At 38.5% G+C, this 27,465-nt stretch overlaps 1 protein-coding gene across 3 annotated transcripts in view; it reads right to left on the bottom strand.

The window, feature by feature from the left end:
- Window positions 1-6,131: 6,131 nt before the first annotated feature.
- TMEM116 (transmembrane protein 116) overlaps window positions 6,132-27,465 on the bottom strand; it is a 52,488-nt gene continuing 31,154 nt past the window's right edge. For all 3 annotated transcript variants that reach the window (XM_046024462.1, XM_046024461.1, XM_046024463.1), the window contains 7 exons: window positions 16,856-16,960; window positions 12,548-12,597; window positions 11,256-11,339; window positions 10,759-10,894; window positions 8,974-9,118; window positions 8,210-8,283; window positions 6,132-7,190 (listed from right to left, as the gene is read on the bottom strand). In XM_046024462.1, coding sequence (XP_045880418.1) covers window positions 6,939-7,190; window positions 8,210-8,283; window positions 8,974-9,118; window positions 10,759-10,894; window positions 11,256-11,339; window positions 12,548-12,597; window positions 16,856-16,960 — 846 coding nt within the window. In that variant the 3' untranslated portion in view covers window positions 6,132-6,938. The remainder of the gene's footprint in view (window positions 7,191-8,209; window positions 8,284-8,973; window positions 9,119-10,758; window positions 10,895-11,255; window positions 11,340-12,547; window positions 12,598-16,855; window positions 16,961-27,465) is intronic.

Genomic DNA, 27,465 nt, shown 5'->3' with positions numbered 1-27,465 from the left:
ATTTTCCAGCACCATTTGTTGAAAAGACTGTCCTTCCTCCATGCAGTTCCTATTATTCCTCTGTCAAAAACTAGTTGGCCACACATGTGTGGGTTCTCTTTTCTGTTTGATTGATCAGTGTATCTATCCCATCACCAATATCACAGTGTCTTCAAATTGAAAAGAGGGATACTTCCCATATGTTATTCTTCCCCAAAATTATTTTAACTGTACAAGTTCCTTTGCCTTTTAGAAAATTTACATTTACATAAATATATTTATGTTTTATATGTAAATAAACATTTCACAGTCCATACATATATCAAGTCAACATGTTGTATGCTTTCATATATACACAGTTTTATTCATGAATCATACCTCAATAAAGCTAGGGGGTAGTTAAAGAGAAAATAGACCAAAAGCTTGATAGAAAAGGGGGGAAAGACATGAACAGATAACTATTAAAAATTTTTTTAAATGACCTTAAACATATTAAAACCTGTTCAAATTCATTCAAATTAGAAAAATACAAGTTAAACAGCACTGAGATTCCCCTTCTCACCTATTAAATGGCTGAAAATTACAATTTATGGCATGGTAACATACCCTGTTGCTTACAATGTGGGAAAATGGCATTCTAATACATTGCTGGTGGGAATGCAACTGGCAAAACCTTTTTGAAGGGGAATTTGGCAACATTAAACAAAGCTACGTTTACAGTTAGTTACAGAGGTACTGCTTCCCCATTTTGTGAAGGAACGTGCCTCCACAAAATTTCATATGTGCAAGATTATTTGTTGATGTGTTGTATGTAATTTCAAAACAATATATACAATTCAAAAGCCCATACAGAGAAGAGTGATTGAATAAATTATATCCATAAAATAGAGTATTATGCAGCTGTGAAAAAGAAAGAATGAAGAAGCTCTCACTGAACTGCTATGGGATTATTTACAGGATGTTTTCTTTAAGTTTAAAGAGGAAAATGAAAAATGTTATGCTACATTTATATAAGAAAGAAGAGGATAGAGACGCCTGAATGGCTCAGTTCGTTAAGCATCTGCCTTCATCTCAGATCATGATCCCAGGGACCTGGGACCTAGCCCCACATCAAGCTCCCTGCTGAGCTTCTCCTCTCTGCTTCCCCTTTCCCTCTACCCTTCCCCATCACTCATGCTCACTCTCTCATACACACACACTCTCTCTCTCTCAAATAAATAAAATCCTAAAAAAAGAGAGGAGGATACAAGAAAATATACATGCATTTACTAATTTGTGCAGAAAGAGAGGAAAAATAAACTAAGTACTATTAAGATAGGTGGTTAGGAGCTGGGTAGAAGGAAGTAGGACATGGAACAGATTAAAGGCTCAAGGAGGTATACTCTGCATACTTTCTTCAGTATACTACTGAGTTTTAGAATCATGGTAATATTTCATATATGCCAAAAATCATCATCATCCAAAATGTGGGGGAAAGCCCAAAATGAAATACAAACAGTAATATATGAACTTAGTTGTATTCAAAATGAATAATATCACCACGCCGAATAAGTTTAGATAAAGAAGTATAACCTAGATATTTCTAGAAAACATTATTTTGACCTCATACTGTAAGGCTAAAGAGAAAAAAGAACTGAATACAAATATTATTTTTCAGTTTCCATATGTGCTTTTCACAGAGGCATGGGTTACTCTAATACTTTACATGTATTCTAGGAATCAGCCAATAAACATATTGTGACAAAGAAAGGAAAAGGAACTGGAGGTTTGAAAAGGGCTGAATGATTCAGAGTAGGGATGGTGCAAAATATGACCTATCCAGAGATCTACAAACCCCTGCTCTGGAAACCTGTGGCTTCAATGACTCAAAAGAACAATGAATGATAGGAGAGGAAGACTTCCATGGGGACTGGGACTAAACAAATAAGGTTATAGCCTTTTCTTTTCTTGGTGTGTGATCCTGAGTCATAATACTGGCAGGACCTTTGAAAGTTTCCTCTCTGTACCAAGTTTTCCTTGGTACACTCCTCTATGAAGACAGCAGGAGCTCAATTAAGCAGCACTAAAATTTTGTGTTTTCATGAAGGTTGCAAAGTTAGGGCACTCCTGAGAAGAGAGACCACAACAGGAATAGGAAGAGGCACAGTCAAACAACAGATGTCATCTTGTAACTCTCAGGATGGGAGCAGCTATCCTTGCAACAGGCAGCAAAGCTTTGAGCTTTAACCAAACTGCGTCACTGTCAAAGATATGGATCTCAGGCAAGGCAACTGAGACAGAGGTATAAGACTATTAGTTGTTTCAACTGGGCCATGAAAATGACAACTGTAGTTACTTTGCCTCCCTTTTTCTCTTCCTTCTATGAAATCAAGTGGTCATGGGTAAGGTTTAGAGTGATTTTTCTTCCAAGAATTCTTGAATGGGCACTTGAGAATGAGCCCTTCCTACATTAAACTGCATGACATCTTTACAGCTGATAATGACTATTCTTCAAGGGGTACATTGTAAATGGAAATCTCTTTATTATAAAACAGTCATCCCTAGCAACTTGATGATATTCAAACTTCTGAAAGAAAAAGCAGAAAAAATGTCCTATATTCTGCTCATACAAGGAAAATGGCCTCTTATTAATATGAAGCAAAAGAAAGGATTATTTATCAAGAACTACCACATTTATACACATCAAAATGGGATACTAGGCTTAGACATACCTTTTATTCAGGATGAATAGATGTTCAGAGGGTGAACTGCATTCTCTGTGACTATCAGCACTTGCTCAGGGGTATAAAGGGAGTCTGGACTTTAGATGACACTGCCTTTGGCATCAAGACAATCTATACTTCAAAGAATTTGGGGCATATGGTTTTCAGCATATCTTTAAAATCAGGTTATTCTTATTGGAAGGGAGACAAACCATAAGTGACTCTTAATCTCACAAAACAAACTGAGGGTTGCTTGGGGGAGGAGGAGTTGGGAGAGGAGGAGTGGGGTTATGGACATTGGGGAGGGTATGTGCTATGGTGAGGGCTGTGAAGTGTGTAAACCTGGCGATTCACAGACCTGTACCCCTGGGGATAAAAATACATTATATGTTTATAAAAAAATAAGAAATAAATAAAAAAATTTTTTTAAAAATCAGGTTCTTCTTGTGCAGTGAGTGGAGATAAACAAGAGGGGCTCTTAATCACTTCACAATTTCAGAGCAAAATAGAACCCTCTTCCTTTTCAATGTCGTGTATGTGGTCACTACCCAAGCATGCAGAAATATGTTTACTGTGGTTGACAGTATGCAGTTCCAAGTGTGGAATAATAATGCTACCAAGACAACACAGATGGTAACGGATGTTCATGTTAACACGTACAAGAAGAAACTAAATGTACTATAACCCAGTATTACTTACTGGGTTAAAGATATAGACAGAAAGAAACCTAGTGAAAAATCTCCCTGAATTTGCAAGAAACACTTCAAAATTTTAACTGCTAGAGAGACTGGCATCTTTTGAGAAGAGTGAGGCATAATGCCATTCATATGATCATTGGCCAAAGTCTTGGGAAGTACCAGAGCCATGCATTTCTTATTTTTTTTTTTTTTAGAGATTTTATTTATTTATTTGACAGGGAGGGATCACAAGTAGGCAGAGAGGCAGGCAGAGAGAAAGAGGGAAGCAGGCTCCCTGCTGAGCAGAGAGCCCAATGTGGGGCTCGATCTCAGGACCCTGGGATCATGACCTGAGCCAAAGGCAGCGGCTTAACCCACTGAGCCACCCAGGCACCCCGAGCCATGCATTTCTTAGTGGAATCTGCATTGCTAAGAATTCAACCAGTGTTGAATCTTTCTGTCATGAAAATATAACACATTTTACAGCTTTTGCGGCTCACAAGCTTGGCCAAAACTTGGGAATGAAGCATGACCATGTGGGCCTACAAGGGTCATGGCCAGAACCTCTGACCTCTGAATGAATTTCTTACTGTAGATAAGGGCTTCAGCAACTGCACCACTGACTACTTCCACTGACTGTTGCATAAGCACAGAGAGTATAGCCTGTTTAAAAAAACCTGAGCTCCAAAGCTCCTTTGGAAAACCATACTGGGGAAAAAGAAAAGACAGTTAATAAGGGAAAAGAATGTGATTGTGGCAGGGTCCTTGGTTATTAAAAGGATCACTACTGTCTGTCTTCATGCCAACAAAGGAAGGTTCAGATCGCACATTTGGGATCCTTCTCAAAAGGGATCCTTTCTACCCCTGCTGCCTCAGAGTAGATGAGTGTGACCTCCCAGAACACTGTAATGGCATTTCCAGATAATGCCAGACAGATACAAGGAAGATGGCATTCCTTACAAAGAACAGGTTATTATTACCAGGGCTGGTGCTGAAGCCTGGAGAATTTGTGTGTTAAAATCTTTGGAAAGGACAAAAAGGTAGCTTGGAAAGTTGAAAAATGTGAAAGGCTGCTGACTGAATTAAAAAACATCAAACCTTACCCAATTCCCCATGTAGGACATGTGGTATTGGAGTGCAGAATTTTTTGAAGTCGCAGACAGAGCTGTTGAGAGGGATAGTACCCAACATCATTCATAGATCTATATTAATCAAACCTGCTTAGATACCTCTATACTCTACTATGACTACAACCTGGACAAGTGTCATGGAGGAGTATTTGCAATAATTTTATGAAAATCACCGTGTCTACATCCATACCCCTCTTACATGTGAATCTAGGGGCTTGGGGGGCAGTTTGAATAGTGGCCCAGCTCCATGTGTCCGCTCTGACTCTCAGTATGACAAAAAGCTTATAATCCTAATCTGGATCTTGCCTAGCCTTTTACTATCTCTCATTCCTACTACGTTTTTGTTTACTTACATCCATAGAAGATCTAAGACCAGTGTCTGTGCAAAAAATTCATCAGAGAAGCAAGATGAACAAACCTGAAAAACATTTCATCATTACTTTCTTTCTGAAAATAAAGCCAAATATGAAGTGATACAAAAAAGACCTTTCTAAAAAATATTTTATTTATTTGCGAGAGAGAGAGAGAGACAGAGAGACAGAGAGCAAGAGCGAGCAGAGGGAGAGGGAGAAGCAGACTCCATACTGAGCATAGAGCCTGGTGTGGGGCTCAATCCCATGATGCAGAAATCATGACCTGAGCAGAAATTAAGAGTCAGATGCCCAACCGACTGAGCTTCCCAGGTACCCCATTATAAAAACTTTTTAAGAATCAGACTCCGTAGTTCTGGTGTCCCTCAAGGTCTACGGAAATAGGAATTTTTTTTTTCCATCTGCCACCCCAAATGTTAATACTTAGTCATTTTTTAAATTAAAAGAATTTAAAGAAGCTCCCTATGTGAAGCAATCTTTCTTGTTCTGTGCTACCCAGAAATCAGGTTTCCAGAACTATGGGGCAATGACAGGCCTCAAGATGTGATCTTGATGTAACAAGGCCAGGTCACCCTCCCCAGTAAGGGTAAAGCTGATGGCCTCAAACCTAAAGATCTGTTACTGATCTCCCTAACATATCTACAGAGAGTTCCTTCGGAGTGATTTCTGGAACTTACGTTTCATAGTATCCTATCTAATTCACCATTGTAATCTACTCTGTCAACTTTCTGTAACCTTGAGGACTTTTCCTTGGACAGACCAAAGGAGTAAATCAGGTGCGAAGCATCTCATTATTAGTCCCAGGTGTTTTAGTTGATTGTCATTCCAGCCACTTTGTCCATTTGGCTTTTCCTCTTTGTTTTCGCATCATACTATCTGATGCCCTGGCCTCAGACTGGTTTTGTTCATAACTTAACTGAAGAGATCAAACACCACTTGTTGTGTGATTAAAGAAGAAGGGTGGTGCCTGGCTGGCTCAGTCAGTTAAGTGTTTGAATCTTGGTTTCAGCTCAGGTCATGATATCAGGGTCCTGGGATCGAGTCTTATGTCAGGCTCTATGCTCAGCATAGAGTCTGCTTGTCCCTCTCCCTCTGCTCCACCCACTGCTGGCACTCTCTCTCTCAAATAAATAAATGAAATCTTTTAGAAGAAGAGGAGGAGGAGGAGGATGAAGCAGGGGGGAGAAGAAACACGTAGACATTCTTGCTAGTGAATGAGGCTCTGCAGTCTGGGAATCTTTTCTTTCCCAAAAGGTTCTTTCTAGCCATTCATTCACTTATTCATTCATTTATTCTATAAACATTCATCGAGCACCTACCATTAGGTTAAACCATGCAAAACTGACGATATTAGGTCATTTTCACCTAAAAAAAAAAGCTAAGTTCATATGGTTCAAACTAATTCTATGTCCAGGGACTGTGAAACCTACCTTTGGACTTCTGCTTATAAGTGAGAGTTGAGAGTTTTTGATACCTAAAGTTTCTTTTAACCCTGATTTCTCTTAGATCGTATTATCCCTTGTAACTTCATGAGACTGGCCTTAATTTCTTAGAGCAGATGGTTCCTACTGTCAAGACTTAGAACAGCACTGAACAAATAAGAGAGTAGGATGTGCCTGAGGATCCCACTGTCAGTTTTTTGGTAGTTACTATCCTTGCTTCTTCTGAGTTTCAAAAACTCTTCAAAGAACAGAAACCCAGGACTTTCTTTGTCCAACTTCAGAGAGAATGACAATACTAGCAAAATCTGAGCAAGCTGCTGCATGCCACCCTACTTCCCATAGGACCACAGAGTAGAGAGCCTGGAAATGGCACATATAAGTAATAACTTGGAAATTATCCAGAAGAGATTTAAACAAATATAGTATTCACTGAGGTGATAGGAGTCTATCTCTTAGAAGGAAAGTGGCTTTACCTCTCTGAACAAAGACTTTAGTGAATCTGAGAATAACAGAGAGATCCTGCCCAATTCAACAAGAAAAGCTACTAACCACAGCACTACATCCTCTTTCACTTCCATAGTTTAAGGCATGGTTGGAAAGACCTGAGATGTTGTTCCCCAACACTCTTCTCAATCCATTAGTGTGGAATAATTCTGGTTCCTGGATGTTCCAGTATTACAGTTTCAAAGAATGGTGGAGGGCTGGTATCAAAACCAAGGGCAGACTCCATTGTATCTAGGCCCCTGCTATAAAATCTCTTCTGTGAGCATAATAATGGTGTTTGGGTGTCTGCATCACGCCGAGCCTGTTGCTTTAGTTGGTAGAACTTGTATTGTGTCCAGCTATATACTCCACAGTTGAGAAGACCCTGGGATGATGCTGTTAGAGCCTGAGGAGATGAAGTGATGGAACCTATCCTTCAGGTTTTCAGAGATCCAGGGAATCATCCCCATTCCCCTTATTTATAAAGCACTGTTATATTTGTTTTATCTCAAACAGCAAAATCTGGTGTCAGTTTTTCATATTTTTCTAGCTCTTTTTTTCCACTATGCTCAATTAGCCAACAAGTATATAGTACATAGTACACAGTACATCATTAGTTTTTGATATAGTGTTCAACAATTCATTAGTTGCATATAACACCCAGGTATCAACACAACACATGCCATCCTTAATACCCATCACCCGGTTACCCCATCCCCCCACCCCCTTTGTTCTGTAAACCTCAGTTTGTTTCATGGTCCCGACTCTCATGGTTTGTCAACCTCTATGATTTCATCCCATTCTAGCTCTTCCTGAACTCACTCTTTGCATCGTACCTTGTTATTATGGATGACTGAGGGTTGGTCATACTTCTTGGCACATACATAACGAAAATGAATGGATTTCGATCCCCTTTCTTATTACCCCCATTTCCCAGGTCAGACTTGAGGAAAATGCCCTATCAGTATAGTCAGATAACCCCAAAAAAGCTTCATAAGTCTAATAAAAAAGGAAAAGAGAGAACTGTTCTATTTCTGTATTCCTCTCTCCTCATTTACCTGGAATAGCTAATTTATCCCATTCAATTCGCTTTGGGTGGGAGAGAATTATGTCACTATCAGTGTTTCATAAAAACATTATCTGGTAGATTTTAGTTTTTTGTTACCCATCCCTTAAAAACACACCAATAAAATGAAGTTAACCAGAGATACATATGCTCTGGAATACATGACCGCACTTGCACAGAAGTATCTACTTCATCTGTGAGGAAAACTTCACAACTTTTCATAACTGAATATAAATAATATATTTTCCTTTTTGCAACACAGAAATAAATATGCTAAGGGAAAAAACTGTGCTTACTAAGTAATGTCAGTGTAAGAGAACAGGATAAGAGAGTGTAAAAACGGATATTGAAGGTGTTACCTGGAGAACACAGAGGGCCATGTGAAGCTTCATGCCCTGTGGCTTGGTCAACTTTATGATCATCAGAATGACAGCTGTGAAAACACAAAGTATAATATAAATCTTCTTGCCAGCCTTACCCCCCAGGTGGCTCAGTCAGTTAAGCGTCTGCCTTAAGCGGTCCTGGGACTGAGTCCTTCGTGGGGCTCCCTTTGCCTGCCACTCCTGCTGCTTGTGCTCTCTCTAATAAATAAATATAATCTTTACAAAAAATCCCCCAGTATACATGCCTACACACCATGAGAAATAAGGGTACAGGCATAATGAAGACTAGGAATGAGATTAACCAGTAAGATAAACCACTGGGCCTCCCGTCTCCAACTTCCGTTCCTCACTTACTAAACTTTACAGGTTACAGTGTAGCAATGTTGGTTAAGATACACTATGGGGAGATAAGTTATACTTCTTGGTGTTCAGAATTCACCAAGATCTTTCATAAGCACTATCCAATCTGATCTTCACTATATTTTGTGTACTAAGAGGGGCAGGTGTTAGTATCTCTGAGCTCTATCAGAATGTTTCCTCTCTTAGATTGCATCTCTTGTCTAATTACCTTAATTTCTAAAACACAGGAAGAAAAAGAAGAATGTGGAACCAACATAGATTTTATAGTTGGACAGGAATTTTACAAGTTGCAGTCATTCTTCTTGGTAAGACCACTTTGCTTCATCAGAACCCAATAGGTGTCCTCATTATTACCCAGCTCTTCCTTTGAAGATACCCACCTGGCCCCCAGCAGCAAAAGAAAGCCACCGGGTAGAAGCGTACTCGCTGCTCCACAATGTGAATCACTGCCCACTGTTCACTCCCCAGGAAGCCAGTTGATTTCACAAACTTTTTATACAGGGTCTGGGCTTGGATGAGTAAGATCTAAACAGGGGTACATCAGTGAGTAGTTTGCCTGAGGCTTCGTAAAACTTCCTAGTTCTAGCTTCCTATTGTTGTAGGGGGATCACTTCTTTCAGGATCTGACAGCAGGAAAACTCATTCTCCTGTCTTTACCATCTAAGACTGGATTTTTCTGAAAGAAAATCATCTTCAGAGTGAAATTTTCTTGCCCAGGGGAAATGGATAGATATTAGCCAAACCTGTGGTTACCATGTTCAATACATAAACTTTACATCAACTCTCAGGCTTCCCAACCCCCCTGAGGCTAATCACAGTATATATAGGAAGTTAAAGCTAGGATCTAACCAGGCCCTCTTTTAAAATGCTATACTAGAGCCTGTGTTAGAAAGTATTCTATGCTTAATACCCTTAAAATAAATACATCAGCACCATGGCTGAACTGAAATTCTCAACTCAAACCAAAATAAAGTTTTAGGAAGTCTCTTCTTGCCCTTAGATGGAAAGGGGAACTGTTTACCCCTTCCATCTGGGGGCTCTCTATATAAGCTAATGAAACAAATATAAATCAGTTCAGAACTCCAATGTGCTTTCTGTGGGGAGTAAATTAGGCAATAATCTTGGTAACAAATCTGACAAATCTAAAATTCTCCCTAATCATCCAGACCCACTCTCTTAGTTAATAAGCCAATTATTTAATTAAGTTTAGCCATGTCATTTCATTTCCCCACAGACATAGGAATCAAAAGGAGGCTTTTACTTACTTAGGAATATTAATGTCTAGTAGAATCAGTTCTGATTCTGAATGCCCACTGAAGATTGCATCATTTAAAAAAGCAATCAATAATCCCCAGGGTAGGGGCACCTGGGTGGCTCAGGTCATGATCCCAGGGTCCTGGTATTGAGCCCCGCATCGGACTCCCTGCTCTACAGGAAGCCTGCTTCTCCCCTTCCCACTCCCCACCAACTCCCCACCCCCCACTACCCCTGCCTGATCTCCTCTCTCGATGTCTCTTTCTTTCTGTCAAATAAATAAATAAATTCTTAAAAAAAAAAAAGAATTCCCAGGGTACCAGGCTATGGGATACCTGCCTCTCTTGTTTATTAGTTCTAAGTGAAGATCATCAAAATCATCTTAATATAAACTATTTATTTCGCCCTCTTTACAAAGTTGCTGATTTGAGCTAAGCTCTCTCCACAATTTATTTTTAAATTGTTAAAGGAAATTCTCCATAATTTTATTTTGTTCACAAGTGCCAGCTGCACTAGCAAATATTCCCTCATTATTTGGAAAATAATCAAATTAAATCATAGCACATTTCCAATATTCTAGAGCGTTATACTTGACATATACTATACAGTATACTTGACATATACTAATTTTCTGGTCTGGTCTTCCATGAGGATCCACAGGAACATATATTAATTAGTCCTAGAGTGAGCATAATTCTCATGTAACAACTAGAGACTCTTTTCCCCCTGATCATTTAATCTTGGGAAGTCCAAATACTGAGGTAGTAATTAAACTGTCAATATCTCTTAGCTACTTTCTTAGTTCTAAGACTTTAGGAAATTCCTCTCCATCCCATTTTTCCCAGTCCCTGGGAATAACGTGCCATCCCTCCCAATCCCCTCTCTTTCCATAAGGGCAGGTGGCACCATACCACAATGGTGAGGAGGCTGAGGAGAAAGCTGGTCAGGAAAATGGTGATCCCATAAAAATAAAGTGTGCTACAGACGGATATGTTGGCAGAAGGTAGTTCAGCCATGGCTGATGGTGGTGAGAACATCAGAATACACCTAGGAAGAGAATCAATGGACAGGACCACCATTACAGATATGACACTAGAGAGATACACATTTGGTAAAACAAAATTTATTAAGTATGCAATTTTACTTACCATTCTGCTAACCCTGGCCCATAATACTTTATTCCTTCTTATAGATACATTATCTTCCAGTCACTTCACATTATATTCCTACTTATGTATTTTTTGCCTGATTTTACCTTGTTCTATAGACTCTACCAAGGTTCCACAGAACCTTGTTCCAAATACAAGCAACTTGGCCAGAATGTATGTAGAAAGTCTTTTCCATCTCTATATATAGAAAAGAAAAGGTACAGTCTACCACGGAAATGATAGATTTGGTCCTCGCTTACCTGTGGCTCTGGCTGAAGTTGTGGAAACATTCACTAACATTGCCCAGACAGAATACAGGTATCATTAACAGAAGAGGTATCAGGCTGGGAGGGAAAAAAAAAACATCAATCTAATAGGCATTTTTATGGCCTTTCCCCATCACAGAATACTCTGTTCTTTTCCCAACTCCATCACCCCTCAACTCTCCATATATATATATTATATAATAATATATATTCTATATATATGGAATATATAGATTCCATATATATTATATAATAATATATATTCTATATATATGGAATATATAGATTCCATATATATGAATATATATATGAAATTCATATATATATATACATATATATATGAAATTTCTTCAAGAAAAATGCCTCAAAAACCTTATGTATAGGGGTGCCTGGGTAGCTCAGTGGGTTAAAGCCTCTGCATTCGGCTCAGGTCATGATCTCAGGGTCCTGGGATCGAGCCCCACATCAGGCTCTCTATTCAGCAGGGAACCTGCTTCCCCTCTCTCTTGCCTGCCTCTCTGCCTACTTGTGATCTCTCTATCAAAAAAAAACCAAAACAACCCTTATGTATACTTTTTGTCCAATTGGTAGGTAAGTGGAGTGGAGAATGCATTCCATACCTAAATTAATGAACCCTACAATAGTGTCAGAGAGTCTTTGGGTGTGGGTCAAAGTGAAAGGAAAAAAATCTAACAAGGAGTTCTGTGCTAACTTTCCATGGCCACCAGGAATAACTTAATTTTCATCACCCCATTTGTAGGAGCTTTTTCAAAGCATACACTTAAATAACCAATTATTAATCCAGCTAAATAGAGCCAGCTCTCTATAAGAGGAAAAGATCCAGAAGTAAAAGTTATAAACTCTAATGTCAACTCTGACATGACTACTACATTAGGTGAGATCCAGACCCTTCTGAGGGTAAATAGTTCCAAGACTCTCACCCAGTGTTATAAAGGTGGATGAGATCTTAAAAGCTATCTGTTACAACTCTTCATGATATAAAAAGGAATTAGAAGTCCAAAGACTTAAAGTGAAATATTTGTTGAAGATCACACAGAGTTAATGGCAGAATTATGGTTAAAATCCGAATCTAAAATTGCTTGCCTATTCTACCTGGGAACATGGTTCCAATGATCATATGTTTGTAGCTTCCAACTCAGTAAGGCTCTGTGAGGACCGAGGAGTAACAGACTCTATGGAAATGAAGGGCACTGTCCTATTTGTTCTCACCTAGACCACAGAATAATGAGTTTACACCTTGCTAGAAAGGAAAGCAAAAACCTTACCTTGACAAAATGATGGCTATCTGACCAACGTGACAAGTATAATCTATAACCTGTGAAAAAAATAAATATGAGTAAAGTCTTAGAATACTGTCAATCATAATAAAATAAATATCAGGTCATTACTTATCACTTGTACGAACAAAAATTCCCAAGAGCCACCCTGCTTCTGTCAAGCAATATTTGCTACAAAACTTAATTAAATAGATAGTTCCTTAGCATTAGAGACAAGAGAATTTTATCTCTATTACTATAATCTAAAAAGTACAACAGCAACAACAGCCACAAGGAAAGCCTGTGGGAAGTAGCTTAATATAAGCCTTGGATACCACAACAAATTCTTTTAAAAAGAAAGGTAAATATGCAATCATACAGTACTCCTCCATCTTCTAATAATAGTTCAATCCTATTCTCTTTTAGATCCAGGGAGGTGTGGACTTTTCAGATCTTACAGGTGGAGCAGAAGTCTATGTATAAAATGACCAGCAGAAAGCTTAATAGGCCAGGATTAGCATAAAGGAGGCAAGTCAAATAAGCCCTTTGGATATAACATCTATTAGACTCTAGAAGAAAGAACATTCCAAACACCCCCAGTTGTATTAGACACTGAAAAATAATTTACAGAAGAATGTTATCTACCCACTGGAAGTTTATGAAAAAAAAAAAAAAAAAAAAAAAAAAAGACTTTGAATAGAACACTTTAAAGTGAGAATAAACTAGAAAACAGCTTTTTTTCTGTTCTGAGGTAAGAGATCCTATTATATTCTAGAATGGCACTGTTAAAAATCAATAAGCATTAAGTGAGCAGTTAATCAATAATCAGAGATGGGTAAATGATCTTCCCTAAAAACTATGGATCAGGAAGAGTAAATGATTTCAAATAAAACAGTCACTGTTGATTTTAAGTAAAATGAGAAAAGTAAAATCAATCTTGGGTGACCTCTCCTACCTGTGTCCCTTCTTCCCTTTTTATTCTATCCTCTACCCATCAGGCTAAACTGTTTTTAATTTTTGTTCTTACCTTACTATCAATGAATCTCTGATTAAAAAAAAAACTTACCCATAATAGTACCATTTATTCATTCAACAAATTTTTATTGAGTTTCATCATGTGTATGATAGTATACCACTTTCATTAAGTCTAGAACTGATCTGTAGGCTCTAGAGAAAGGTATGTGTGTAGGTTTTCCAGATTAATTTACTCCATGAAGCTCTTAAACAAAAAATCCCCTTCAAAAAAACCAAAACAACTGGGGAGGGTATGTGCTAGGGAGAGTGCTGTGAAGTGTGTAAACCTAGCAATTCACAGACCTGTATCCCTGGGGATAAAAATACATTATATGTTTATAAAAAAATAAGAAATAAATAAAAAATTAAAAAAAAAACAAAAACAAAACAGGGGTGTCTGGTTGGCTCAGTTGATGGAGCATGTAACTCTTGACCTCGGGGTTGTAGGTTCAAGCCCCATGTTGGCCACACAGATCACTTAAAGATAAACTCTTGTGGAGCATAACAAATAACATGGAGGACATGGGGAGATGGAGAGGAGAAGGGAGTTGAGGGAAATTGGAAGGGGAGGTGAACCATGAGAGACTATGGACTCTGAAAAACAACCTGAGGGTCTAGAAGGGGCAGGGGTTGGGAGGTTGGGGGAACAAGGTGGTGGGTATTAGTGAGGGCACGTGTTGCATGGAGCATTGGGTGTGGTGCAAAAACAATGAACACTGTTATGCTGGAAAGAAATTTAAAAAAAAACACACACAATAGAATGGATACTACAGAAATAAGAAAACTGGAATATTTAGCAAGATTTATACAATAAGATTAAAATATACAATGACAACCAAAGAAATGAAAATTGCTAACATCACAAAAATGTTTTTTAAAAACGATTTTATTTATTTATTTGCGAGACAGTAAGAGAGCATGAGCAGGAAGAAGGGGAAGAGAGAGCAGGGAGCCTGAGGTGGGGCTCAATCCCAGGACCCCAGGATCAAGACCTGAGCCGAAGGCAGACACTTAACCGACTGAGGCACAAAGCCACCCCTAAAAATGTTTTCTACCAAGATCACTTAGTGATATACCGAAAGAATCAGGAATAAGAAACTGATTGTACTATACAATGGAATACTATTTAGCACTAAAAAAGAATGAATGACTACATATGCTATCATGGATAAACTTCAAAAGCTTATAAATGAAATCAATCAGACACAAGAGAATATATATTGGATGATTCCATCTATATGAAATGTCCAGAAAAGGAAATCTAGAGAGTCAGAAATTAGATTAGCAGTTGCCTAGTACAGGGGGTGGGTAGGAAATTAACAATGGGCATGAAGAATTTGATTAGGGTGAAGAAAATATTCTGGAACTGATTTATGATATTATTTTATAATAAACACTGTTATGCTGGAAAGAAATTAAAAAAATAAGAAATAAATAAAAAATTAAAAAAAAAAACAAAAACAAAACAGGGGTGTCTGGCAAGTATTCTTTAGAAACCACTGGATTGTAATTTAAAATAAATGAATTATGTGATAAGTAAAATATGTATGCACACGCAAAAAATCCATATGTACTTAGTGTTCTCCTCTCTTTTATAAATGTCATACTAGACAGTGCCCCAAACTCTCTTTGAACCAAAGAAGGGAAGACAAGTATTCCCTGGATCCACCTTGTTTTCTGATTACCACACATGAACCCCTCTGCCCTTCTGCAAACCAGTATCTGTTACCCACACATATTGAAGAAATATAGCAGAGCAAAACAGACATTCTCCCTTTCCAACACCTGGAGCCCAAATCCCATGTGAGCAAACTGAGCACCTTCCCTGACTCTACCCAAGATCTTATTCTTTACGCTAGCAACAATGATGGATTGGCATGAAGCTAAGAAGGATGGAACCAGGCAGTAATGACAGTATGCAAATAATGTTTCCTATAATCAAACTTTATTTTTATTTTTTTTTTAAGATTTCATTTATCGGGGCTCCTGAGTGGCTCAGTGGGTTAAAGCCTCTGCCTTAGACTCAGGTCGTGATCCCGGGTCCTGGAATCGAGCCCCGTTTCGGGCTCTCTGCTCAACGGAGAGCCTGCTTCCACCTCTCTCTCTCTCTGCCTGCCTCTCTGCCTACTTGTGATTTCTGTCTGTCAAATAAATAAATAAAATCTTCAAAAAATTATTTATTTATTTATTTGACAGACAGAGATCACAAGTAGGCAGAGAGGCAGGCAGAGAGAGAGAGGAGGAAGCAGGCTTCCTGCTAAGCAGAGAGTTTGACGTGGGGCTCTATCCCAGGACCCTGGGATCACGACCTGAGCTGAAGGCAGAGGCTTTAACCCACTAAGCCACCCAGGTGCCCCATAAAACCTTTTTATTTTTTTGATGGCAAGAGAGAAGAGGAAATCTTTTCAACAGAATGGAAACTCTGTGAGAACACGACTTCTCTTTTATTAAGCTCCATGAATTCACCTACCCAGTCCTGAGTGCTTGCACTGTTTATCAAGGATGTATGGATTTGTTTCAGCATAATGGTTTTTTTTTTTTACATTGAGGCATTTTATTTGTACATATGTATTAAACCCCTAGAAAAAGAATTCCAGGATTTTCCCTCCTGTATGTTTTCATCTTGCTTATTCATGGTCCATGATATCAGCTGAGGTTGTCAGTACAATGAAACCAAACTGGTGGGGCAGAAGCAGGTTATTCTGCCATTTTTCTACATCTTTCAGTTGTACGTTAAATCGGGACCGATCATTCCACACTTGTTTAACCTGCCCCTGAGGTTCACAACAATTTTCCCCATTCTGTGATCATCAGTGATTTCAAATTCGCCAATTTAATTATGCTTCATCATCACAGTGAGAAACCAGATGAGACTTTGGAGGGAGCCTAAGAAGGACCTGGATTTTGTCTCGCTTTTCAGAATTTTTAATGCTCTTGAGAGCATGTGCCAGGACATTCATGCACATCATTATGGCGGCACTAAAGACAGAGGAAAGAAGGCGGGAGGGGTGAGCCCATGGAATTATGGGTAGCATACTTCTTTTTTTTTTAAAGATTTTATTTATTTATTTATTTATTTGGCAGGGAGAGAGAGAGAGAAAGAGAGATCACAAGTAGGCAGAGCAGCAGGCAGAGAGAGGGGAAGGAAGCAGGCTCTCCACAGAGCAAAGAGCCCCAAGCAGGGCTCTATCCCAGGAACCTGAGATCACGACCAGAGCTGAAGGCAGAGGCTCAACCCACTGAGCCACCCAGGCACCCCAGGTAGCATACTGTTCTTAAATATCAACTATGAATAAAACTTACCAGTGGAAATGTGCTCTGTCCATTCTGGTTGTGTCTCATCCTCAACTCTTTGTACAGATACCAGATGTAATTGACGGTGTAAAGAAATGAGGAAATGTAGAATATCTAGGTGAGAATTAAAAAAAAACCTCATAACTGTTCCAGTCTGACTTTTTCAATTTATTACATTATTTTCTACCATAAGAATCCTACTTAATTGTCTATTAGTAATGTACCATCTAATATACATAACATGCATAACTGCGCCATATCTGGGAATTCTACCCAGGCCTACCTAGTTTATGTCTTGGATTCCTTATTTTATCCTTTTGACTATTTAAAGAAATCACAGCATTACCCACATTTTCTCACCCAGCTGTTCTACATTTATGAAGATATCCTAGAGTATTTTTCTATTTTATTTTTTAATTGGAAAGACCGTAAAGATTTCCATTTCTAATAATTTGAATTATTTGAACCAGCCTCCCATTTAAAAATTAAACATATTAGATGAAATATTTTTTAGATCCTTAAAAGGACCAAAGACCTGACAAGATAGCAAGGAATAAGCAGGACAAAATCCCAGAGAAAAAAATTTCTGCTTCCATCTTTGATGAAATAATAGTATTAGAATTTGCCCTTCAGCCTTAAAAACTAAAAATTGGGAAAAATATATGGAACATCCTGTTTTCAAATGTTAGGGTAACCATCAGTTCAGAACAGTAATCCCTGAAAGAAGAAAAACAAGCAAACATCCCAATCACTGGCAGGAAAAAGTGAGTGCAGTGAAGGAGAAACCAAACAGTCTGGCTGTCTTAGTGAGTGAGGAGGCAGAGTTCAGAGTTTGGAGAGGCCAAAGCAGCTATAATATATGAAGCAGATTATCAAAGAAGAGGTAGCTACACAGGTGTAGTGCTCTGGAGATTTGCAGTGGTACCCTCAAGTCCTTGATTAAGTACTGATCTATGCATGTGAGACAGAAAACCATGAAGACCAGGAACAGAACAACCACAGAGGAATAGGTGAAACAATCTCCAAAGCAATAGTTTGTGTTTCCATCACTCAGAGTGGAAAGACGTCCTAATACATAGGCAGGAAATGAAGGTATTATAGCATAATAAGGTAGAATCATAAGAAGAGTATTGCCTCGGGGCGCCTGGGTGACTCAGTGGGTTAAAGCCTCTGTCTTCAGCTCAGGTCATGATCCCAGGGTCCTGGGATCGAGCCCCGCATCGGGCTCTCTGCTCAGCGAGCAGCCTGCTTTCCTCTCTCTCTGCCTGCCTCTCTGCCTACTTGTGATCTCTCTCTGTCGAATAAACATTAAAAAAAAAAAAAAAAAAAAGAGTATTGCCTCACTAATGGGACAAAATTAGCTGTACATGGAAGACTGCCTGAATCAAAGTTTAAAAGTATGTCTTAGAGAAATAAGCAAGTCTCGGGCACCTGGGTGGCTCAGGGGGTTAAAGCCTCTGCTTTCCGCTCAGGTCATGATCCCAAGGTCCTGGAATCGAGCCCCCCATTGGGCTCTCTGCTCAGCAGGGAGCCTGCTTCCTCCTCTCTCTCTCTGCCTCTCTGCCTACTTGTGATCTCTGTCTGTCAAATAAATAAATAAAATCTTTAAAAAATAAAATAAAATAAAAATCAACATTAACAGGAGTTTGGAAAAAGCTGATTCCAACCCTCATGTATGACTTTGAGGTATTTAAAACTTCAGTGCAGGAAGTACTTCAGATGTGGTGGAAATTGTGATAGAACTAGAAGTGGAGCCTGAAGATGTGACTAAATTTCTGCAACCTCATGATCAGACTTTAAAGGATGTGTGCTCCAAAGTATAGTATAATGACTGCCACACTGTAAAAAATAAGTTTTCATCAAATAACTCTGAGTTCCTTTACCCAAGGCCATAGGCAGATGCAAGTTTAGATTTTAGGAAAAAATCTTAAAGAAAGATCCCTAAAACCTTCCCACCATTACGATGACAAACATATGAGAGAAGTGAAGATCCATTGTAGGGAGTGGTGTCCTTTAAATTACATGGCTATTCAATATTGGGAGTAAAATTTGAAACATGATCAGATACTTTGTCTTCTTCTCTCCTCTTGTTGCCACTTAAAGAAACTGACCATTCTATGCTGAGGAAACAAGTTTTAAGAAGCAATAGGTATCCATTATATACAATGGAATATGATTCACCCACAAAAAAGAATGAAATCTTCCATTTGCAACAACATGGATGGATCTAGAGAATATTATGCTAAGTGATATAGAGAAAGAAAAATAATATATGATTTCACTCATATGTGAATTTAAGAAACAAAACAAAAGAGCAAAGAGAGAGAAAGAGAGCGACACCAAGAAACAGACTTTTAATTAGAGAAGTGATGTTTACCAGAGGGGAGGGAGTTGGGGGTTTGGGTAAAATAAGTGGTGGGGATTAAGGACTACACCTGTCATGATGAGCACCAGGTGATGTATGGGAAGTGCTGATTCACTATATAGTATACCTGAAACTAATATAACACTGCATGTTAACTAACAAAAATTAAAATTAAAACTTAAAAAAAAAAAAAAAAAAGTAATTTCATTTAAGCCCAGTAGAGGGAACCAGGATGTCATCATATCTGACAGATTCCTCCACCCTCCCACTAGCTAGGTAAACATTCTAAATTTGCCACTTCTTGCAGGTTTCAGATTTAAAAATCTGTTAAAGCCTGAGAGCACTGTTGTTAACAACCTTGATGATTATGACTAATATTAACATTCTTCAACATCAAATAGGGGTGACTAATTATAAATTTATCATCCTTTGGGGCACCTGGGCTGCTGAGATGGTTAAGCATTTGCCTTTGGCTCAGGTCATGATCTCCAGATCCTGGGATCAAGCCCCATGTCAGGCTCCCAGATTGGCGGGGAGTCTGCTTCTCTCCCTCTGCCTCTGCCTCTTCCACTGCTTGTGCTCTTTCTCTCTCTCGCTCTCAAATAAATAAATAAAATCTTTTAAAAAATAAAATAAAATAAATCTATCATCCTAACTACTTGTTGTCTTTTGAGACACTCCCAACTCATCAAATCCATTATCTTTATTCTCCTAAAATCCCAGTGAGGCAAATAGTTACAGAATGACTACCATGTATAAAGATGAACTTATAATAGAGAAAATGAGTAAGAACCATCTATTCAAACTTACATTTGTATAATGCCTTATACAAGGCATATAATGGCTTATAACTTAAGTACTTTTTGTATAATGTCTTATAACTTAAAAGTACTTTTACATATATACTGACATATGATCTTATTTTTGTGATAAAAAAACAAAACTAGTACTTTAACATGACTTATTTAAGGTCTGTTAAGCGGCAGAAACAAGCTCACTTCTATTATTAAATTAATAAAAGACCAATGTAAGAACTTATTTGCCCCAAATATCCCCTACACCAATCTAAAACAGATCCAAAAGATAACTCCAGAATCTCAATTTTCAACCAGACCTTTTTTGTTTTTTTTTTAATTGAATCCTGACACTAAACAAGATCTTAATAGCTTATTTAGTTCATTCATTTACAAAATGAAGATACCTAAATTTAAAATGTGGTTTTCTACCTTTTTAAAATTGTCTTGAAAAGACAGCAGCTCAAACTTACCATAGAAAACAGAAATATAGTACAATCTAGTATAAAAATACTCTCAGATGGCATTTTTGAGCAAATTCTTGTCTCTGTAGACAAGAACCCATTTTCTGAGCAACAGAAAATAAGGTAAGAGAATTCTACTCTAAAGTAGACTCTAGATGTCCCAAAACACTTAACAGTTTGGGTAAAGCTACTTCTGTTACATGGACCTAGGATACAAGGGATTTTTGCTGTTGTTGTTAAAAGTACTTACCCTTAACAAAGGGAAGTGATCATGACACAAATCTGTTCTGTCACAGATCAGACATGGTGCCATGGCATTAATCAGATGTTGGTTAGTATACCATGGCTAAAAGAGACAGCTAGCTAAAGTGGGCTAGCATCAGAAATCTACCCATAGAAAAGGGCTTAGGGCCATTAAGTATGAAATTAAATCCAGAGAAGTCAGCTATCAATTAGCAAAAGTTTATTTGAGCTCCTATTATATTTAAACCAGACCCTAAAAATCACAATAATAATGTCATACAAACCACCAGCCACTGAAAATTTAGGCCTTGGATTTAGGCAGGCTAAGTCCAAAAGGTCAGAGAGGCAGTGAGAATATATTAACTAGCAAATGTCATGAAGTAAAATCCTAGATAAGAGAATATTTTTAATAGACTGCTTTTACCGACAGATTCAGAAGGTAACAGATCAATAAATATGGGGAGGAAACAAAAGGCCTGCAGGAGAATTCTGTTCCTAAGAAGACCAGCAGATATCCTATTTTACCTCCAAAAATAATAAGAACAGCAATAATTCACACTAGGGGCAAGTACTTCGCATTTTTACCAAATTTAATCTTCATGACAACCCTAAGAATCCCATCATTATTCATATCTTACAAGGGAAACTAAGACTTAGAAAAAATAACTTGCGGGGGCCTGGGTGGCTTAGTGCGTTAAAGCTTCTGCCTTCGGCTCAGGTCATGATCCTCAGGATCCTGGGATTGAGCCCCACATCAGGCTCTCTGCTCAGCGGGGAGCCTACTTCCCTTCCTCTCTCTCTGCCTGCCTCTCTGCCTAATTGTGATCTCTGTCTGTCAAATAAATAAATAAATATCTTTTTAAAAAAATAGTAACTTGCTTAAAAATCATACAGCTAATAGGTACCAGAGCTGGGATTTAAACCCAGATCTGTTTGACTCCAAACTCTATGCTTTAACTCCAAGCCACGAATTTCATGTTGTCTGCAATCCAAACTGGTATCTCTAAAGTATGTGACCAGGTTCATTCACTAATAAAAGGTGACTGCTAACACTTCAACCCATGTCAAAATAAACACTAGAATAGCCAAAAGTAAATAGGGAAGCAGACTGGGATAGTGTCTGACACTGTCATTTTCCCTTATCTTACTTCTCTATCACAGTTATCTCTGATCAACAGAAATACTAGCACAGTAATAATCCTAGACCCTTTTAGAAAAAGCAAGGAATTTGTTCCTGATTCCAAGATTGATCAGGGGGGTAATCATATACAAATTAATCTTCTTGGTATAGATCTAATCATCTAACAGAATTAAAAATTCTCAGCATCTTAGACTATGGATCAGATTCCTTCCTTCAGACCCAAAGGCTATACACCAGACAAAGCCTTCAGATTCCAATGTTATGGTGGCACGGTAACATCTATTTACCGGTTGGCTGAGTTTACTAAAAAGAGAGCACTTGAAACATCCCACATCTTGATTTATTAATCAAAGAATGAAATTATTTCTGATGGCCTAGTTCTCAAACTCGCTTTGCTTCTCAGATAAGTTCCAGAACAAATGACTAGCTCTTGGTAAATGACTGATTTCTTCTGTTCCAGTTCACTGAAGACACATAAAAGCACCAGAGCTGCAGTGAGCCAGTGTTTATCCCTGACCAGCTCGGGGTCTCCTACCAAACTCTTTTCATTATCTAAATCAGGCAAGAACTCAGTAAATCCAGACACATAATAAAGTAATAACATAAGAGATGAATAAGCCTGATTCTAATTTGCATCCCACACCCACCCCAATAGAAGAGGAAAAGCTCAAAACAAAACAAAAATCTACATGTCCTGAAGCTTTAACATCTGAAACCTGGAAAGAGCTATGAAGGCCTATATAGAGCAGTAATTTCCAAATGCTAGTTCAAAAATTAGTGGTGATCCCTGACAAAAGAGGCATTAGTCTAAGAAATATTGAGAAAAAGATAGGGATGTAATTAAATTTTTCATATAGCTAAATCTACTAATTTAAAGAGTCGATGTTCTTGGGGTGCCTGGGTGGCTCAGTGAGTTAAAGCCTCTGCCTTCGGCTCAGGTCATGATCCCAGGGTCCTGGGATGGAGCCCCGCATCTGGCTCTCTGCTCAGCGGGGAGCCTGCTTCCCCCTTTCTCTCTGCCTGCCTCTCTACCTACTTGTGATCTCTCTCTCTGTCAAATAAATAAATAAAATCTTAAAAAAAAAAATAAAAATAAAGAGTCCATGTTCCAGTCTGAGACTATATTTCGCCTAGTTTTTTAGTATCAATTGTTATTCCTTTTACAAAATTAGGTAGTATTTGTTTAAAAGTATTCCTAATTTAGCAAAATAGCAACAGTATGAAAACTCACATTTTTCTCTTTAGTTTTACTCATTTGTAAAGCCCTGAAGTTCAGGAATCAGTGAACCACTTATCTGGTATATCACCTGGAAATCCATTTCACATGGATGAAAATTACGCACACATTTGACAGGGAAACACCAAACTGACCCTAATGATTTATTCATGCATAACACTCCTCAAGGTTTCTACCCATACTATTTTCCTACTACTGCTTAAGCCCATTTTCTTTCATTCTGCTTCAGTGGAATTAATTAATAACTACTAAATATGTTCTAAAAATCTTGGCACTTATTTTCAAAAAATTTTTTTCTATAAGGATCTCGCTGTTCAAAGAATGAAACTGGAAATTTAAATTAAGGAACCTGAATATCTTGTTTGTTTAGATCAGGTGACAAGTCCTTTCCTTACTATGACTCTTGGAAAATCTAGGACCTCTCATCTGCTTGTGCAAATAAGGAGTGCCTTACCTCCACCCACTCCTAGTGGTTTTCTCAAGAACCAGTTACAGGGGAACCAGAGACATTAATCTCAACTGGTTGAACTGTGAAAGTTAGGGGTAGGAAAGGGAGGTGAACTTTTACTTTTCATTTGTAAACCCCAGGTATACAAAAACATGTGTTTTAATTTTTATCAAGAACATGTATTAATTTTATAAATTACAACAAATCTTTATGTAGAACAGCTAAAAAATAAAAATGTTCCGGGCGCCTGAGTGGCTCAATGGGTTAAGCCACTGCCTTCGGCTCAGGTCATGATCTCAGGGTCCTGGGATCGAGTCCCGCGTCGGGCTCCCTGCTCAGCAGAGAGCCTGCTTCCCTCTCTCTCTCTCTGCCTGCCTCTCTGTCTACTTGTGATCTCTCTCTGTCAAATAAATAAAATCTTAAAAAAAAAATAAAAATGTTCCATTTTTAAGGAAAGAATGTATTTTGCAGTCTCCAGGTCTCTAAAGAGTTATTGAACTTGGTACCAGGATTTTCCAGTAACACAGAGAGACATAAAAGAGCCAATCTGGGTTTGCTCTTATGACATAATAAGTAGATGTTTGGTATCTGCCCCTAGTTCCTGACACACCGCTCCTAAAACCCTTGGAATATCCTGAGTGATGAGAATGATAGGGGTATCTCACACAGAGCTCCTAAATCCCTTGAAATTTCCTGGGTCATAGGAGCACCTTTTGTTCTAATGAGATGATACTTGGTGGGCTCCTGGATAGCTGGTTACCAGAAAGATCAAACCGTGACTTGAGGCTTAGAAGTTTCAGCCCTACATCCCATCCCCCAGGGTGAGAAGAGAGGCTAGAGACTGAATTAATAATTGATCATGCCTACAAGATGAAGCCTCCATAAAAAACTCTAAACTACAAGATTCTGAAAGCTTCTGGACTGGTAAACACATCCCGCTCCACAGGGACAGAAGCTCCTGCATTCAGGACCCTTTTGGACTTATGGTAATCTGGCTATTCATCTGTATCTTTAATTATATTCAACTAGCAATAATGATTGTCATAAAAATCAAATGACTTCCTCAAAATCATATGGATTCTCAACAGCAAAACAATGCAGTAATAATTTTCATTTCTGATACCCCTGCTAATGGAAACATCTTCTAATGGATGTACAAAATAAATAGAGATAAAGTATAGATGTCCACATACGCAGTTCATAGTTATGACAGCTTGATGTTGAGTATATTGGGAAAGAGCTTGGTGGCCACTGGCTGGGGAACACACTGCCTCTATAATGGCTTGCTGCAAAACAAACACTGAATGCTATTTTTGCTTTTTGCCTTTTTCCACAAAAGCCAAAATCCTCCTTGGATTTCTTTTGGTTTGTAAGGACAGGTATTCATGTAGGTTTTTCTTTCTTTTTTTATTTTATTTTATTTATTTGAGAGAGAGAGAGCGAGAGACAGCGAGAGAGGGAACACAAGCAGGGGGAGTGAGAGAGGGAGAAGCAGGCTTTCCAGCAGAGCAAGGAGCCTGATGTGGGGCTTGATCCCAGCATCCTGGGATCATGAACTGAGACCAAGGCAGATGCTTAACGACTGAGTCACCCAGGTGCCCCTCATGTAGGTCTTTCTTAAAAGCAAAGAGGTATAACACAAAATATTGACAAGTCAGGGATACCTATGTCTCATTCTCTCCTAAAGTTGAATAAATGGACCAACTGACTCTTCAATTGAATTGTATGTTTCAATATAAAGAAAAGGCCCAAGTGGGGGCACCTGGATGGCTCAGTGGTTTAAGCCACTGCCTTCAGCTCAGGTCGTGATCTCAGGGTCCTGGGATCGAGTCCCACATCGGGCTCTCTGCTCAGCGGGGAGCCTGCTTCCCTCTCATTCTCTCTGTCTGCCTCTCTGCCTATTTGTGATCTCTCTCTGTCAAATAAATAAATAAAATCTTTAAAAAAAAAAAAAAAAAGGCCCAAGTTAAATAGCATTTTTTTTCCCCTCCAAGCTGACAGAGTTGATCAGGAGAGAAGACAACAGGGAATATTAAAACACTTATCTGAAACAGTCTAGACATTTTTCTACTCTAAAGAATAACTTAAATATTCATTGAGAATTATTTAAATAATATATTCCCCTAAAAGCTCTAAGTTAACCCTGAATATCCAAACACTGAAGTTTTTTAGTGGCGCCTGGGTGGCTCAGTGGGTTAAGCCTCCGCCTTCAGCTCAGGTTATGATCTCAGGGTCCTGGGATTGAGACCCACATCAGGCTCTCTGCTCAACAGGGAGTCTGCTTCCCCCTTCTGCCTCTCTGCCTACTTGTGATTTGTCTCTCCGGCAAATAAATAAATAAAATCTTAAAAAATAACAACAACAACAATAAAATGCTGAAGTTCTTTGAGCATATTCTTAGTCCCAAGCTTTACTTATGAATTTCTACACCTGGCCAAGATGGAATAACAAAACTAAGGGAGGGCTTGGCAAACTCTGAGTTGAGGAGTTAGAAATGAGAATCCAGGAAGACTAAGGCTGCTAGAGTTCATAGAACAGAGTGCTGGAGAGGAAAGAGCTGCTCAGAGCACCCTGGATATTTGCAGATCTTCCTGGAGTATTCAGCAAAGTACTGACTGATGCGTGTGTGTCAGGGAATTATCCAAAGCTGAAAGAACTATCTAAAAGTATTACAGAACAGTTATCCAGAGTTCACATAGGCCGAAAAGTAGTTCTTACCAAAAACTGGTAATTCAACAGGACATAAGGTAGAGTACTCAGGAAGGTCTTGGCTCAGTTATGAGAAATAATTAGCCTGAGATTGAGCATCACTCCAGAACTAACTAAAAAATTCATAAAAGAAAGATCTGAGAGATTCAAACCACTTCTAAGTAAATTATCTGCATCGAAGGATAAAATACAAGAATGATTGTCAGTATACAGAAATATCTAGTACACCCCAAATATAAAATTCACAGTGCCTGACATCCAATAAAAGATGCAAAGAAGGGAGCGCCTGGGTGGCTCAGTGGGTTAATGCCTCTGCCTTCGGCTCAGGTCATGATCCCAGGGTCCTGGGATTGAGCCCTACATGGGGCTCTCTGCTCAGCAGGGATCCTGTTTCCTCCTCTTTCTCTCTGCCTGCCTCTCTGCCTACTTGTGATCTCTCCCTGTCAAATAAATAAATAAAATCTAAAAAAAGGGGCGCCTGGGTGGCTCAGTGGGTTAAAGCCTCTGCCTTCGGCTCAGGTCATGATCCTAGGGTCCTGGGATCGAGCCCCGCATCGGGCTCTCTGCTCCGCGGGGAGCCTGCTTCCTCCTCTCTCTCTGCCTGCCTCTCTGCCTAGTTGTGATTTCTCTCTGTCAAATAAATAAAATATTAAAAAAAAAAAAAAAGATGCAAAGAGGGAGTAAAACATGATCCATACAGAGAAGAATAATCAATCAACTGAAACTACCCAAAACTGAAATAAATATTAGAACTAGCAGTAAAGGACAATAAAATAGTTATTATATTCTATCTCATATTTTTAATAATTAGAAACATGGAAGGTATTTTTAAAGACCTTATTTGAGCTGTTAAACATAAAAACTACAATGGAGGAAGTAAAAATATATACAGATTAAACATTACAGAAGAAATGACTAATGAATCTTTGAAAGTATAACAAAGGAAAATATTCAAAATGAAAAACAAAGCCAAAAAAAAAAAAAAAAAGAAGAAGAAGAATCCAAAAACTGAAAAAGCATGAGTGAACTGTGGGAAAGCTTTAAGTACCATTATATATAGGTAATAGGATGCCTGAAAGGAGTGCAAGTAGTGGGGAAAAGGGAAACAGACAACATATTTGAAAGAAATAATGAACAAAAGCTTTCCAAATCTGATGAAGACTATAAACTCATAGATATAAAAGCTCAATTAATCCCAAGGAAAAGAAATATGAAGAA

Source organism: Meles meles, chromosome 12, assembly GCF_922984935.1.
Source record: "Meles meles chromosome 12, mMelMel3.1 paternal haplotype, whole genome shotgun sequence".
Classification (NCBI taxonomy): Eukaryota; Metazoa; Chordata; class Mammalia; order Carnivora; family Mustelidae; genus Meles; species Meles meles.
The sequence above is the reverse complement of the archived record's forward strand: the minus strand, read 5'-3'. Positions and strand labels throughout refer to the sequence as shown.